Consider the following 15804-nt stretch of genomic DNA (forward strand, 5'->3'; position numbering starts at 1 on the left):
AGTTTTTTTATATTAGATGAATGTGTTTGCTTACCAAATCAAGTCAAAAAGATGACATTTTCTCTTATTCTGAATTTCTGATGTCCTATATCACTTTCTAGTCCTACATCCTTTGAAATGTACCTACCTCCAAACTAATTGTAACAGTATTCGTCGTCTGAAGAGGAAGAATTATCGGATCAAAACGCAGCGTGGTAAGTGTTCATGCTTTCTTTAATAAACTGAACACTAAAACAAAAATAACAAAGAGAAGAACTGAAACAGTTCCGTAAGGTGCAAAACACTAAACAGAAATTAACTACCCACAACAATCCTGTGGGAAAAGGGCTACCTAAGTATGGTTCCCAATCAGAGACAACGATAGACAGCTGTCCCTGATTGAGAACCATACCCGGCCAAAATAAAGAAATACACAAAACATAGAAAAGGGCACATAGAATGCCCACCCTAGTCACACCCTGGCCTAACCAAAATAGAGAACAAAACCCTCACTATGGCCAGGACGTGACAGTACCCCCCCCCCCCCAAAGGTGTGGACTCCGTCCGCAAAACCTGACTCTAAAGGGGAGGGTCCGGGTGGGCCTTCTTTACGGCGGCAGCTCTGGTGTGGGACGTGGACCCCGCTCCACTTTAGGCTTGGCCCACTTAGGTGGCGCCTCTGGAGTGGGGACCCTCGCCGCCGACCTCGGACTGGGGACCCTCGCAGCGGGCCCCGGACAGGCGGGCGACTCCGGCAGCTCCGGACAGGCGGGCGCCCTATTCGTGCACTACTTTTTAACAGAGTCTTATGGGCCCTTTTCAAAAGTAGTGCACTATAAATGGAATCTGGTGCCATTTGGGATAGATCCCTGGTTTTCATTGTCCCGCTGATCACATATTTGAGTCAAAGCCCATCCCTTGACACTGACACGTGGCATCCGAAAAAATATCTCCTATACCTTCGCTGTACAGCCCATTCCCTCCCATTGCGAAATCTGCTAAGGAGGCACATGTGCTATTACAAGGTGCTCCACAGATGTTCGCTTCATTGATTTGTTCATTTATTGTCTGAAGACAAAATGTGATAAAGTAATTAGTCGACTCCCCACACCTCAGCAGCCAGGAGCTTTTGTGTAGAGGACAAACGCTAACCCCCACACTCTCGCTCTCTCCCCCCTACAAAGCCCCAAAAGTGACAGACAATTAATTAGGGCTGCGACGATTCCAGTATCGCAATATTTTTTCCATGGCAAAAAATGAAAACACGAAGCAGATCAAACTCTTTGGTCCTCTAAAAACCTGCTGTATGTGAAATATTATGCGCTATACCTTGAACAAATATGTAACTCTAGATGACAACATAATGATGTTTGTTTCCAGCAGTGGGGCTTATCCTAAAGAAGTTACATTTGCTTCGTGTTTTGTTTCCTTGCCACTATACTAACGAGTATCTCAATACCGGTATTGTCCCAGCACTATGATTAAATAAAGTAATTAGTCGACTCCCCACACCCCAGCAGCCAGGAGCTTTTGTGTAGAGGACAAATGTTAGCTCTCACTCTCTCGCTCTCTCCCCCCTCCAAAGCCCCAAAAGTGACAGATGATTAATTAGGACTGCGACGATACCAATATCGCAATATTTTTTCCATGGGAAAAATGAAAACACGAAGCAGATCAAACTCTTTGGTCCTCTAAAAACCTTCTATATGTTAAATATTATGCGCTATACCTTGAAAAAAAAAATGTAACTCTAGATGACAACATAATGATGTTTGTTTCCAGCAGTGGGGCTTATCCCAAAGAAGTTAAATCTGCTTTTTGTTTTGTTTCCTTGCCATTATACTAACGAGTATCTCAATACCGGTATCGTCCCAGCCCTATGATTAATGGCAGTTATGGTTTCTCTGGTGAGAGTCAATAGGCAAAATTGGCAGGGAGGCTTTTTCTCCCTTGTGGGTGTCATTTCCCTGTGTTCTTTGAAAGGGGTGCATTCCAGAAGAAACAAGCCCTGTTCGAAGGTCGTTCCTTCCTCTCTTCCTGGAGGAATTCACTGATCTGCCATGGCTGGATTGGTGAAAACTATGTGACAGATGGTTGCTGACACCTATCAATTTGTGTTAAGTCACAGATTACCAGTACTTCACTGCCCCCAGTTTCTGCTGTAATGTCAATGTCCTCTTCTGTGAACTCTGTAAGGATCTCCAAAGGATTTCACCAGTTCATTTTTGCAATGATGCCAAGCTATTTTATGGCCCAAACCATAAAACCATTTACATTTTTTTACATAGGTTGTACAGCTACTGTATGTTTGTGTAACCTATGGTAGTACAATATCATTGCCGAGAATGTAAACAAGCCTAAATCTTTTCTAAGAACAGACAACTGTGTATTTTGAAAAACTATATCTGAATGTCATATTTTTTATGATGATTCTACTGTTTTGGAAAAGAGTATTGGGATACGTTTCTGAGCAAAGACCAAACTTAGCAGAGGTTCTCATGCCATTGTTGATCTTAGGGATAAGTGTCTACTGTGAGGACTTTTGCATTCTCTATCAGGCCTATTACTGACTCATCTACTGCAGGAGAGTGACGGTGTTGTGAGCTCAGATTGAGTTGTAGTTGTTGCTCTGCACTAAGCTTGGCAAGTAAGGCTAGGAACTGTCTAGCTCAAGGATGGGCAACTAACACACCTGACTCCAATAATCAAGTAATCAGGATCTTCTGTTTAGAATGCACTTAGCTTAATCTAGGGATTGGGAAAAAGTGTGACACCTCACCGGCCCCTGAGGACTTAGGTGAGTTCATTTCACTTGAATGTCTGTTACGAAGCGGAACGGTTTGGACTGAATGACACGTTTTCCCAAAACGTTCTTGTACGTTCTTGAACAGACTTCAAGATACGTTTCCTCCGTTGTGGCTTTAAGCAATGAGTGACGTATTTAAAGGGTGGTGCATTTTGAACCCAAAACCTAACCCCTCCCTGTTTTTCAACTGGTCGTTCAGTACAGCACCGTTTCCGTTCAATTGAACATTCTATTGTGTTTTTTTGTACTGAATGCAGCCCTGGAGTTGCCCATCCCTGGCTAGTTAATGTAGGAACTCTCCTTGGTCCTGGCTGATTGGCTAAGACAATAAAGAATGATAGAAGCCTCTAGTGGCCAAAAGGCCGTTTTAGCATGGTCAGCGCCATTTTTTTTTTTTTACCTTTATTTAACTAGGCAAATCAGTTAAGAACAAACTCTTATTTACAATGACGGCCTACCCCGGCCAAACCCGGACGATGCTAGGCCAATTGTACGGTCCCTATGGGACTCCCAATCACGGCCGGATGTGATACAGCCTGGATTCGAACCAGGGACTGTAGTGATGCCTCTTGCACTGAGATGCAGTGCATTAGACTGCTGCGCCACTTGTGGCCATTGAGGGTTCCACCATGCTTCCACTATTTTAAAGTAGTCAAAGTTATCAGCTAGGTGGGGATTCCTATGGCTTGTAGCCTCAATGGCACTGCACATGCTGTCACAGACGCTATAATGGCACAGATATAAAGATGTGTCCTCTATCTATCTCTATGGCTTAGACCTACATGTACATGGTGCTGAATGAACAGCAGGACTGGGTGGTTAAGAGCTGTCCACGGTCCTGAAAGACTACATGTACTAAACGGAAATCAGGGCTTTTAACCATATCTTCTCCCATGTTCAATACTTTGGCTGCTACAACCTGCCATTCTTATCTACCAAGTTCAAACAAAGATCAGATGTTCTTCAGAGACACTACTACAGGAAGCTTCTACTGGGTACATCAATGCAACTCGTGGTAAATAGTTAATTGCTGAAGCAAGATCCTAAGGCCAAGTTGGCCGCAATACCCTACTTTGATACAGTGAGAGGGCTCTCTTTGTAAGAGGAGACCTTGAAAGGTGAGGCAGAATCTTATTGAGACTGGCACTGGCATAGGTACATTGGATATCTGCCAACATCAACTTGAAATATGTCATTGTTTGCTGAAGTGACCAAAATGGGTATTCGTCCTCTTGCTCTTAAAAATTCCTCAGTCTGCATTATATTCTGATCTTGTTGAACTATATCTTTGGAAAACATAAATAGCTTATTCTTTATCTTTTTTTGGTATGCATGGACATTTGTTCCCTTATTAATCTTTCATATCTTTTTGGCAGCTTTTTCTTTTTGAACTTGTGTGTGGAATATAGTAAGCTATCTTCTGCATTAAATCACATGGTTCAAATAGGAATAGGTTACTTAGTATTCTGATTGCACATGCTTCATGTGCACACGCTTGCTGTTTGGGGTTTTAGGCTGGGTTTCTGTAAAGCACTTTGTGACATCAGCTGATGTAAGAAGGGCTTTATAAATACATTTGATTGATTGAATGATTCACAGACAGTTATAAAATGTGTGGTTCGAGCCCTGAATGCTGATTGGCTGAAAGCCATGGTATATCAGACCGTATACAACGTGTATGACAAATCATTTATTTTTACTGCTTTAATTGCGTTGGTAACCAGTTTATAATAGCAATAAGGCACCTCGGGGGTGCCTTATTGCGTTGTGCCTAAGAACAGCACTTAGCCGTGGTATATAAGCCATATACCACACCCTGTCTGGCCTTATTGCTTAAATATAAAATAGCCAAAGAAACAAAATGACCTAGCATTAAACATGTGAATAGAAACATGCATTAGAGAAGTATAGGCCTATACTTTGATAAAATTGTATAGGCCTATATAGGCTAATTCTGATATACACTACATGACCAAAGGTATGTGGACACCTGCTCGTTGAACATCTCATTCCAAAATCATGGGCATTAATATGAAGTTTGTCCCCCCTTTGCTGCTATAACAGCCTCCACTCTTCTGGGAAGGATTTCCACTAGATGTTGAAACATTGCTGCAAGGACTTGCTTCCATTAAGCCACAAGAGCATTAGTGAGGTCGAGCACTGATGTTGGGCGATTAGGCCTGGATCGCAGTCGGCGTTGCAATTCATCCCAATGGTGTTTGATGGGGTTGAGGTCAGGGCTCTGTCCAGGGCAGTCAAGTTCTTCCACACCGATCTCGACAAACCATTTCTGTACGGACCTCACTTTGTGTACGGGGCATTGTCATGCTGAAACAGGTAAGGGCCTTCTCCAAACTGTTGACACAAGTTGGAACACAGAATCATCTCGAATGTCATTGCATGCTGTAGTATTAAGAATTCCCTTCACTGGAACTAATGGGACTAACCAGACCATGAAAAATAGCCCCAGACCATTATTCCTCCTCCACCAAACTTTACAGTTGGTACTATGCATTCTAGCAGGTAGCGTTCTTCTGGCAGGTAGCGTTCTTCTGGCATCCGCCAAACTCAGATTTGTCCGTCGGACTGCCAGATGGTGGGGTGATTCATCACTCCAGAGAACGTTGATTCCACTGCTCCAGAGTCCAATGGCAGTGGGCTTTACATCACTTCAGCCGCCACTTGGCATTGTGCATGGTGATCTTAGGCTTGTGTGTGGCTTCTTGGCCATGGAAACCCATTTTATGAAGCTCCCGACAAACAGTTATTGTGCTGACATTGCTTCCAGAGGCACTTTGGAACTCGGTAGTGAGTGTTGCAATCGAGGACAGACCATTTTTTACGTGCTACGCACTTCAGCACTCAGTGGTCCTGTTCTGTGAGCTTGTGTGGCCTACCACTTTGCAGCTGAGCCGTTGTTTCTCCTAGACGTTTCCACTTCACAATAAAAGCACTTACAGTTGACCAGAGCAGCTCAAGCAGGGCAGAAATTTGACAAACAGACTTGTTGGAAAGGTGGCATCCTGTGACGGTGCCACGTTTAAAGTCACTGAGCTCTTCAGTAAGGCCATACTAGAGCCACTGTTTGTCTATGGAGATTGCATGGCGGTGTGCTCGATTTTATGCCCCTGTCAGCAACGGGTGTACTTTGTATACTTTACATAGTGTATGTAGTAAGCATGTGCCATGTAAGACAATCAAATGTGAATATGTGTTGTTTTTCATCAGTCTACTGTAGTTTGAATTAAGAAGAAGCTCTATATAGTTGAATTTTCTGTCATGCTGCTAAACTTTAATAACGAAAACCTGCCATGGTGATTCAGCCTGCTTCAATTCTTCAACTCATAAGCCTAAATATACAAAAATAATATGCAATTTTTCATTTTAACCAAATATTGTATCGTGCTTCGTTTGAAGAAAGATATGAATCTATTTTTATGCAGTATTCAAATTGTGATTATTCTTTTTTTTACTGATACAGGGGTTTCGTCATTATAGTAATATATGTATTAGGCTACTACTCATAGGAAATTTCACAACATATGCCTCTTTATAGGCCACAATATAGGCTATAACGGGCGGTGTTTCGTTAACAACGGTGAGCTTGAATAGAACTAGGGAGAAGCTCCGGAATAGAATGCATGTTAATGAGGATTTCAGGTGGATACCTCGCCGAGGCATAACAGCCGCTCAAATGTTTCTGTTGGAGCTTGTGGTTTTGTTATTACGCTATTATCCAGTAGAAAATATGGTGAAGGAATAAAGTAGGCTATAGTATTTCGAGAGAGATAACGTATGACGTAATAGGCTTGACGCTATAGGCCCTACCCATAAGAAAATCAAACCAACAAACGCTGTATGCAATGTCATCCTTTTGCTCAAATAAAAAATGATTTAAAGAAAACAAATAGAAAATAGAGGCAGACTGTACGGTTATCTCTCTTCTTGGAAAGAGAGATGGTCATTCACTAAACTTTCATCAATATTAATGCAGAGGCACGCTTTTGAAACCAAAGCTGTATTCCGTTTGGGACAGGAAATACAAATGAGATTCTGATTATATGTAAGCAATATTCGTCAAAAAAATGTTTTTAGCCTATTTGCTTTACCAATGTATATTTCATATTGCTTTACCACTTTTTAACATATGGGCCTCAATATTTAAAAAATCAAGTGCTAAATGTGTTTGTGTTTAATACTAGGGCTCATGCCATGCAAACGCCTGTCGCCTGCCACTCCTATTCTCGATTCCATATAATATTTTGCACGGCCATGGACCCATTATATTAAGATGCTTTTCGGAGAAAGACAGAAGGATTTTTTTATTCGAAATACTGTAGCCTGTTTCAATGTTGCTATTTTTCCTACCCACATTAGCCAGTCACTTTGAGATTAAACGTTTTTGCTCAGATAGACAAACAGCAATAGTTGGTAGGTTGCTGTCTCTCCCCTCCCCCAAATCAATACTCGAAGCTGTACTTCTTGCAGGGCTGACTCTTATTAATAATGCAAAACGCTGTGTGTGTGTGTGTGTGTGTGTGTGTGTGTGTGTGTGTGTGTGTGTGTGTGTGTGTGTGTGTGTGTGTGTGTGTGTGTGTGTGTGTGTGTGTGTGTGTGTGTGAATCCTAAATGATTGGCTGCATCATCTCGTTTGCTTCAAAGCCATGAATGGACCCAACACCCAAAGACACCTGTCATCATCAGCTATGCTGTTTACACGCCACCAATGTATTCATTTTGGGGAGCATAACTAAGAATAGAAGCACACACTTATTTTCAAACATGAACTGTTTTATTTAATATTCTTCATAATTTTAGCAATCTGATTTTTTTTATATACCTGGATAATAATCAATCTGTTTGGGATAAAGTAGACTCTATCATTTTTTTCCCCAAATTCATTTGATATACATAGTCTCTTATTTACTTAAATGATTTGGAATAGTCAGGTATTATATGCAACATCCCCAAAAAAAACAAACAAACAAACAAACATAATACACATATTTTTGAAGGCAGTGAAACCGGGTCTATGCCTTGGCAACATCAATAAAAGCTAGCAAAATGTCGCTTCATCCAGCGATTGATTTCGCGTTCTGAGTATTCTCGTGCTACTGTTCTTTTGGGATGTATGGTTTCATGTAGGTTATACCCTAGGCCTAGGGGTAGCCTATATTTCTTCATAAATGGATGGTAATGTGCTAACATAGAATGGCAACAGTCATATCACTCTTCAGCCATTGTTTTCGTTCGCTACATTGGCCAAGTTTAAGTCATCGTATTGCCATCATTTTTACTTAATAACCAACCATCAAAACGTACCATTGAATGCCTGTAGTCATTCCTGAGATCTCTTTTTTCATTCTTATTACTATGCTATTTATATTTATTTTTTCCTAGGGTGATGGTTATAGACATCATATGAAAGTAGAAATATCAGATCCTCAAACAACCGTTTCGATTTATACTTGGCTCGACATTATAAATTTGGCAAATTAAAGTAAATAAAATATCTAAATGGTGAGTATAGGAGACCGACCTGGAGCAAATTGCCTTTCTGTTGTTGATTTCGTTGAGGTAAGCGTGTCTCGCATTAGCCTACAGAGCATGAGCAGCTTGCAATCTGCAATCACCTGAAATAACAGGGATGTCTAGTCTAAGGCTACTAATATAAATAATTCATTGTCGACTTTAATACTATGCCATTCCACGATTGTATGCGGGCAGGGATCCATCAAAATTTCATTATCATTCCAACTCAACACCTGCTAAATATTTAATGTAGTTGACCCCAGGTCAGACAAATATGGTGGAGCAGTCCCAGAAGACGGCCTGCCAATGTCTCTTGCAAAATCAGGTCGCCTTCTCCGGATGAAGTAGCCTATAAATCCATTTGGGTGTAGATGAATTCAAACGTCTTTTGTTTTGTATTTTTTGTGTGGATAGCTAGCACTCGTTTTCTTTTTTTCTTCTTTGTAATTTTTTCCCGCTTTTTCCCCTTTTTTTTCTTCTGCTAAAATGCAAGCCAAGTTACTAAGGCTGAAAGTGCCGTTAGAAGCATCGTGAGACCAAAAGGAACTGTGGGTTTGGAGGCCCCGTTCCCCCCACCACAGAGTTCAAACAAGCTCCCTCGGAACTCCAAGTTTCTGGACTCCTTTTTGAGCTTCTCCCATAGGTCTGTTGCTCCCTCTTGGCAATCCGCCAGCGCAGTGGTCGCACATGAGTGGAAGTCATCCCAATATCTGCAAATCAAATGTAAAAGTAATTAAGAAAGGCTTTACGTTATGTTAGCCTACTGTTGACAACTTGTTTTCTCTCCTTATTGGTTGTCTGTGCTATATTCGAATAGCCTAAGAGTTTGCTTTCAACACAGTTGTAATAATATTTGAAGGCCAAAAAGAATTCCAGCAATAAATGCATAATAATAATAAGAAGAAGAATCCGATTATATTTTTGTATTGTAATCTATAGTCGGCCTAATAGCATAGTCTAGTATTAGCATCTCCCTTGAAGGCTAAACGAAAACCACGTTGGTTGTAATCTACACACTCTGAGAAAGATTCCCTAAAGTCACGTGGTTGTATCTAACCGCTCCCTTTTTCAATTTCTCTCCTCTCTCTCAATTCTATTCAAGGGGCTTTATTGGCATGGGAAACATGTGTTTACATTGCCAAATCAAGTGAAATGGATATACAAAAGTGAAGAAAAAAAAAATGGGTTGTCTCTCTCTCGCTCATTCACACGCACACACACACACACACACACACACTCATGCAACCAGCCTGTCTTGCATCAACTAGCTAGCCAAAGTCATCTGCACGCATGCTCGTCCATCCCTCATTCTCACATCCCCAACGTCCAATCACATGCACAGTTGCATTAACGTAGTAAGAACAGTGGCTATAATATCCCATTCACAAAAAGGCTATACATTTCAAAGGAGCCACTGCTCAATTTTTTTTATTCATATTGACACACCCGCTGGCGCGTGGCTCCCCCTGATCCTGACTCCGTATCTAATCTAATCGAGGCTGTTGATATTGACCCCCTCAACCCCACGCCACGTCGATAGTATATCTCATTGCAATTATGGAGTGAGCTACGAATAGGGGGAGTAGCCTAGCCTATTAACGTGCTCCTGCTGCCTGCGATTTTCATGATGGAGCTGTCGAATTAAACTGGGGGCTCTACTACCATCTGGTACCAACCGGTTTGGTATATGGGGTGCAGTGCGCCTGCCCCTTTTTGGATTTGATAAAATTCTGCATGTCCCCCGCCCCCTTTTTAAAAAAATGAATTCAACTTACATGCAGATGGTCTGCAGATTTTCCTTCTCGTCCAGCTCCTGTGGATAGTTGGCCATATTCTCCCCGAGTTTCAGCAAGCAGTTGGAGAACCCTTTGAATACTGTATCACATTTCCCTGTCGCTCTCACCGCCTGTAGCAGATAAGCTGAAATTGTGGGGGGAAAAAATGAATTTATTATTTTTTTTAGGATAATGATTTTTTTTTTTTCATTCCAACATTCGATAGCATATGTCTTATAATGACAGGGTAAGTTAATAGTTGATTTTTATGGTGATTCGTTTCCATTTGATTCAGTTTGTCCATTCATTCATGTATTTTCTTAATTTAGCCTTTTTGGGTAGTTTAAATGGGAATGTTTAAAACTTAACCCTATAACTTATTGTCAAGAAATGTCTTAACATTTTCGCCGAATATAATGCTAGTTTTAACATATCCAACAATTCTACATCTGCATTTGATCATACAATCTGTTTGGAGAATGCATTGTGTGATCCCAGCCCAGAAAATGTGTGCAACAGCGACAAAGGAGGATGAGGTAATGCACCGCGGAGATGTAAAAGGGGGTGTGTTTCTCACTGCATGGCTTTTGTGAGTGTTTGGGGGGTGTGGGGTCTTGTGGTACGCTATAGTAAATTGTAGTAATATTTGTGTCTGTGCTTATTCAACCATATTAGGGGCGTCCTCCGTCTATAATTTGTTGAACAGAGAAAATTACAGGGTTTGTTGCTAAACGTCCACGCCCTTTTGACCCGCTCGTGCTCAATTTTGAGGTTGTCAATGGTGGGACGCACTAAGCATCTCTGGTTCGTTAAGCAAACGATTCGCTCGATTGATCATTTGTTACAATGTTGTCCCGTGTCGATTGGTTGCAGAATAATGCACCATGAAGGCTACACGGATAGGCTATTTATCAATAAATAATAAGGGAACGACAGCGATGGACTGGTTTCATTTAGATTCATCAGTGTAGCCTGGAATAGCCTAGTATTGCGAGCAAATACTAACAACCTCGGTTATAGGTATTTAGGTTTGGGTGATGTGTTAATAAAACAGACATCATTCGTTAAATTGCGTTGTAAAAAAAATGTGAGGCTACTGTCATTGCCATCATGCCCTATCAAATCAAGGTGTTGCCTACAAGCAATCCAATGTCACCAAATATGCTATGCGGAAATGTCTAATAGATTCTGACAAGGTCAAGTAATTAACGAATGTTACTGCGTCTCGAGCAAGCGGATTGCAAATGATTTTTGCAGGGATTATTTACAAAGGGGCAACTCGCGAGATGATATTATCACACTTGCATTGTAAAAGTACACATAACCCCCATATATTACTTCAACGTGTTCCGGTCTCACTTGGCACAGACCCTCTTTGAAAAATCTCTTGTAAAATGTGGTATCCTAATTATTTTTATACGTGCAATAACAGGTTTGAAATGACTATGCCTTCTATCCCATTTTCCTTTTAATGACAATTTCTGCTAAATGTGTGAAATTAAGACATTGCCTAGAGAATCTATCACACGTGTTTCTCACATTTATCATATAGGCTACCTCAGCTTTTAGCTCCAATAGATAGCCATATAGCTACAGTAGCCTGAATACTACTACCAGTCACACCCACACTATAGATATAGCTAAAGCAGCGTTAACCCGCAGAAAATGTACATGGCACATAAACAAAGAATAACCCTCAGAATGACCAACTCTGCGAACGACCCAGTCAAAGACAAAACACCTAATATCCAAATGATAAAAACGACTATCCATAGCCTATTACGTTCTCGTTTCGTAGGCTAATGTTAAATGTTAGCGATACCACATCTCAAATAAGCGCTGCAATACATTGATATGGCTAGCCTACATTTTTACGGGACAAAATGACACCATAGCTATAATCGAAACACATCCTCCAAATGGATTAGGCCATATAGCCCCATAGATATAGTTGTTTTCTCTCTATAGTCGCCTACATTCTTTTTGCTGAATAGAAAGCGCTTCCATCAAAATAAAATATATTTTTAAAGACATTTTATTTTCGTAGACCAAATATAGTCTAATAGTCATATTTGTTAATGAAAAATTATCAAAATCCTATTTTACATTAGACAATTATCATATCGCTAACCTATACTCCATGCATTGCGTTAGAAAAAATAAACGAGCACCTGCTAGGCACTCATATTTTGAAAGAGCTTGCCTTTAGATGCTGCATGTCTTCTAGTTAAAATTTTCATTCACAAAGCATGTCAAGTCAAAGCATTTATGTTTAGTCTTTTTTCACAATGGCTCGGCTGCTGAATTATTTATAAATCCCTTGCCACTACAGGATTCTGAGGAGCAGTAGTCTTCCTTTGGCAGCGTTTGCGTTATGCAATGCAAACGAAACACTGGCCTATTTGTGCGAACGTCCCCGTACACGTTTCCAATCGAAATTACAGGTGCATTCTTATAGAATTTAAAAAAGAAAATACATTTTTGGTTTAAAATCATTTTTTGTTTAGAATCTCCTTTATAACGAATGGAAAAAAACGTGAAATGTGACATAGCCTTTGGTTTGTTGTGTCTATTATTGTCAGACGAAATTAGCTCATGCATACCATTGTATATAGCCAGATAATAAACTGATCTCATGCATTCATTGCAATTAAAAAAATACAGACTTGTTCCTGGAAGAAACGATCGAACAGTTGACTACAAATAGTTTGCAGGTTGACATGTATCGTTATGAATCTTGCCCTGGAGCCAGATCTGAGCGATTTCCGCTAGATTAGCCAGTTGCAAAATCAAAATGAGCTAAATTCAGAAAAATTACCAATCTGCAGAGCTGCCTCCACTACAAGAGTCATGACCATAAATGCCACCCTGCAAATAGTTTGGCTTTCATTCTTAACAATTCGCTAATCATTGTTAAGTCAAATATAAAACAATAACGAATCGACCGTGAAAGAGTCACTCACCTAACTGAACAGCAAGAAACAGTGAGATATATTTGCCGGACCAAGTTAATCCCATTCTACGTGTGGTAAAACCATTGGCGTATGCAGATCTTAAAAACTTGGAAAGAAAAACGATGTTGAGGTCTGGGCATCACACATAGCCATCAACTTCCAGCAGCATTCACAGACTCTTGCTTTTTCTCCCGTTGCCTGTTACACTCACGGTGTGGCGAAGAGGAGTGAAATGGTGCACCCCTTGTAAAGCGAGGGCGGTGATCGCTCTTTTTTTTTCACTTTCTCCCCATCTCTCGGTCTGCTTCACGCCCACATCGCATGTTTGACGTAAAGGTGACTGTTGGACTCCCCCTTCCTCCCCCTAGCCCACACCTTACACATAGAGTCATTAAAAGACCTGTAGTGATATCTGGGTCAAGGGCACACGTGCGCGCCAAGGACCACACCGGTGGTGTCTGGAGAGGTGAGACTATGGACTCAGAAGTGACCAAATGCCCCTTTTCTTTGTGCCATCGAGAACTAAAAAGAATATGCCAATATTTATCTGATTTGTATATTTGTGGTGTACATTATTTATTATAATATTTAATCATATGTTTACTATTGACAAAAAATACACAATTTCTGCCCCAATAAACGCTGTTTATCATGCTACTATAAATGTGTCCATATGCCTATATGCTATACATTCTACAAGAGCCAAATCGGTGACCTTGCGTTTAGGCTATTCTTTTCTAAGCTAAGTAAACTCTCATTTCTCACGACAGCCTATCATAGGACAAGCAGAGGAGTTAGGACAACCATATGTGAGATGTAGCCCAGATATAGCTCGTTTCATGGGAATGCAATTCTTTATTCATCAACGCAGCAACGCTATCCTGTCTGACCTCTGGAAACGAATGCTGTTAAAATACTTTAATCCAAATCCAGTTAAACTACATATTCTCTCACCTTTGACAAATTTGTTCATTCGTAGGCTATTCGGAAATCTCTATTGGAAAGCCCTCGCTGGTACAGAGTGTAAATATTCGCAAAATGCTTTCTTCACATTAGTAACCATGTTTCCATCGAACCTTTTTATGCGCGTAAAGTACATGTCGGATAAAACATGTCATGACATGCCTGATGGAAATATAAAATGTGTCGGTAAACCTTACAAATATCTAAGAAAAAAATACGCTAGACAAGGTGGGATTTTTTTGGGGGCAGTAAAAATATTTATGCGAGAAATGTCGGTGGAAACGCTTTTATGCGCAAGTATTGATATATAATAACCATCATATCGAAGTAAACTTTGAGTCACGCGATTACATGTTTGGTGGTCCTTCCACTATGACTCGTCGGGAAAGCATGCAGTTTATTAGACTACAGATTAAATAAGTTATGATGAACTTGAAAGGTAAAGTGCAAGGTGATGAGCTTGATGCTCCTGTCCAATAAATATCATATTCTGGTGGCATGATCATTGATGCTTGGCTGCCATTTGACAAATAAAAATGATATTGCATTTTTGTCCATAACAATCTCATCATGTAGGATTTACCTGCATTGTATCTGCGGCTAGAGCGCACGTGACAATACCAGAGTGGGCATATCGCTATATAACACAACCATTTTTTTTTGTGAGAAAACGATCAGTAGAGTTGAACATGTGATGTATTTTTTATTCGGTACATGGGAATTTAACTGCAAAGGGTATTTTTATGTGCACTACCTCATCACGCACATACTTTTATCCGCAACACGCCAATTTGATGGAAACACATAAATGGTGGGAAAATGCGCGTTTTGTTTTTATGCAGATTTTTTCTAATACTCGCATGGAAATCCGTCGCCATTGGATGGAAACTTAGACACTGACAAGGAAAAGAAAACCTTTCCTCGACATTAAAACTGATGCGAATGACGAACCCACTCACACAGTCATTTTAGATTCAGTGTCTGTCGCAAGGTGTCTTATTGGAAGCTGAGCCGTGTGTGTGCGCGCGGGCGTGTGCGTAGGGCGCACTGTGTTGGTGCGCTCGCGCGTGTGTGTGTGTGTGTGAGGAAGTCATACAAATTGATCCATAATGAGTGACGCTATACCGCTATTATAAAAGAAGAGGGAGGGAAAAATCCTCCTCTCTTCCTCACTGACGTCAGCGTAATTTGTAACGAGCCAATGAGTTTCACTTTTTTCGTGCCAGACCCGGCGCACCCACCAGAATACTAAAAAGTTTCCCGCAGGCGGCTTGCTGAAGGAGAATCCCCATGCAGTGAGAAGTACGGACGGCGGACGTCGAGCCCCCTCAGTCTTTGCTGAGTAGGCTAATTGGGTCCACCGACAGTTCATTTAGAATGGAGACTGCGCTGAAATAAGCTTTTAGTGAAGGTCTACAAGGTCTACCTTTTCTAAAAGGTTTGCCATGTGCAGAACCAAGACTGTTTTAATGAGATATACTGTATGCTTCTTGACCTAAATAAGATTCACAGTTTATCAAATAACCTAGCATATACATAGTTGTTATATAAACAGCCTCGGATACATTTATGGCGTATAGTCCGATTTATCCAACATTATGCAAAATATTATAAGCAAATCGATAACATAGGAATATCAGTGAAGTCTGATGAACTAGCTCTCTACGGGTCTTCAGAGTCTCTTGTTGCAGCTGTCTGATAACGATACATGTTCTAGAATGATCATCATAAGATTACTAAGTAGCTTAGTAGACGTCATCATCAGGTGTATTCCTCAATGAGGGGTGTATGTCTG

At 40.8% G+C, this 15804-nt stretch overlaps 1 protein-coding gene across 1 annotated transcript; it reads right to left on the bottom strand.

Moving 5' to 3' along the window:
- Window positions 1-8782: 8782 nt before the first annotated feature.
- On the bottom strand, window positions 8783-13368 carry nrn1a (neuritin 1a). The gene is made up of 3 exons (XM_014180639.2): window positions 13056-13368; window positions 10093-10237; window positions 8783-9027 (listed from the first exon to the last, which is right to left on the bottom strand). The coding sequence occupies exons 1-3, from the start codon at window positions 13108-13110 to the stop codon at window positions 8799-8801; spliced, it is 429 nt and encodes a 142-aa protein (XP_014036114.1). The 5' UTR covers window positions 13111-13368; the 3' UTR covers window positions 8783-8798.
- Between the last annotated feature and the right edge of the window lie 2436 nt (window positions 13369-15804).

This window comes from Salmo salar, chromosome ssa29 (genome assembly GCF_905237065.1).
Source record: "Salmo salar chromosome ssa29, Ssal_v3.1, whole genome shotgun sequence".
Lineage (NCBI taxonomy): Eukaryota > Metazoa > Chordata > Actinopteri > Salmoniformes > Salmonidae > Salmo > Salmo salar.

Bases quoted from the DNA above. Each gene is read 5' to 3' on its own strand.
- nrn1a (XM_014180639.2), bottom strand. From the start codon at position 13,110: ATGGGATTAACTTGGTCCGGCAAATATATCTCACTGTTTCTTGCTGTT. The intron at 10,238-13,055 runs GTGAGTGACTCT...CCACAATTTCAG, and splicing joins GTTTCTTGCTGTTCAGTTAG to CTTATCTGCTACAGGCGGTG. The intron at 9,028-10,092 runs GTAAGTTGAATT...TTTGATTTGCAG, and splicing joins AATCTGCAGACCATCTGCAT to ATATTGGGATGACTTCCACT.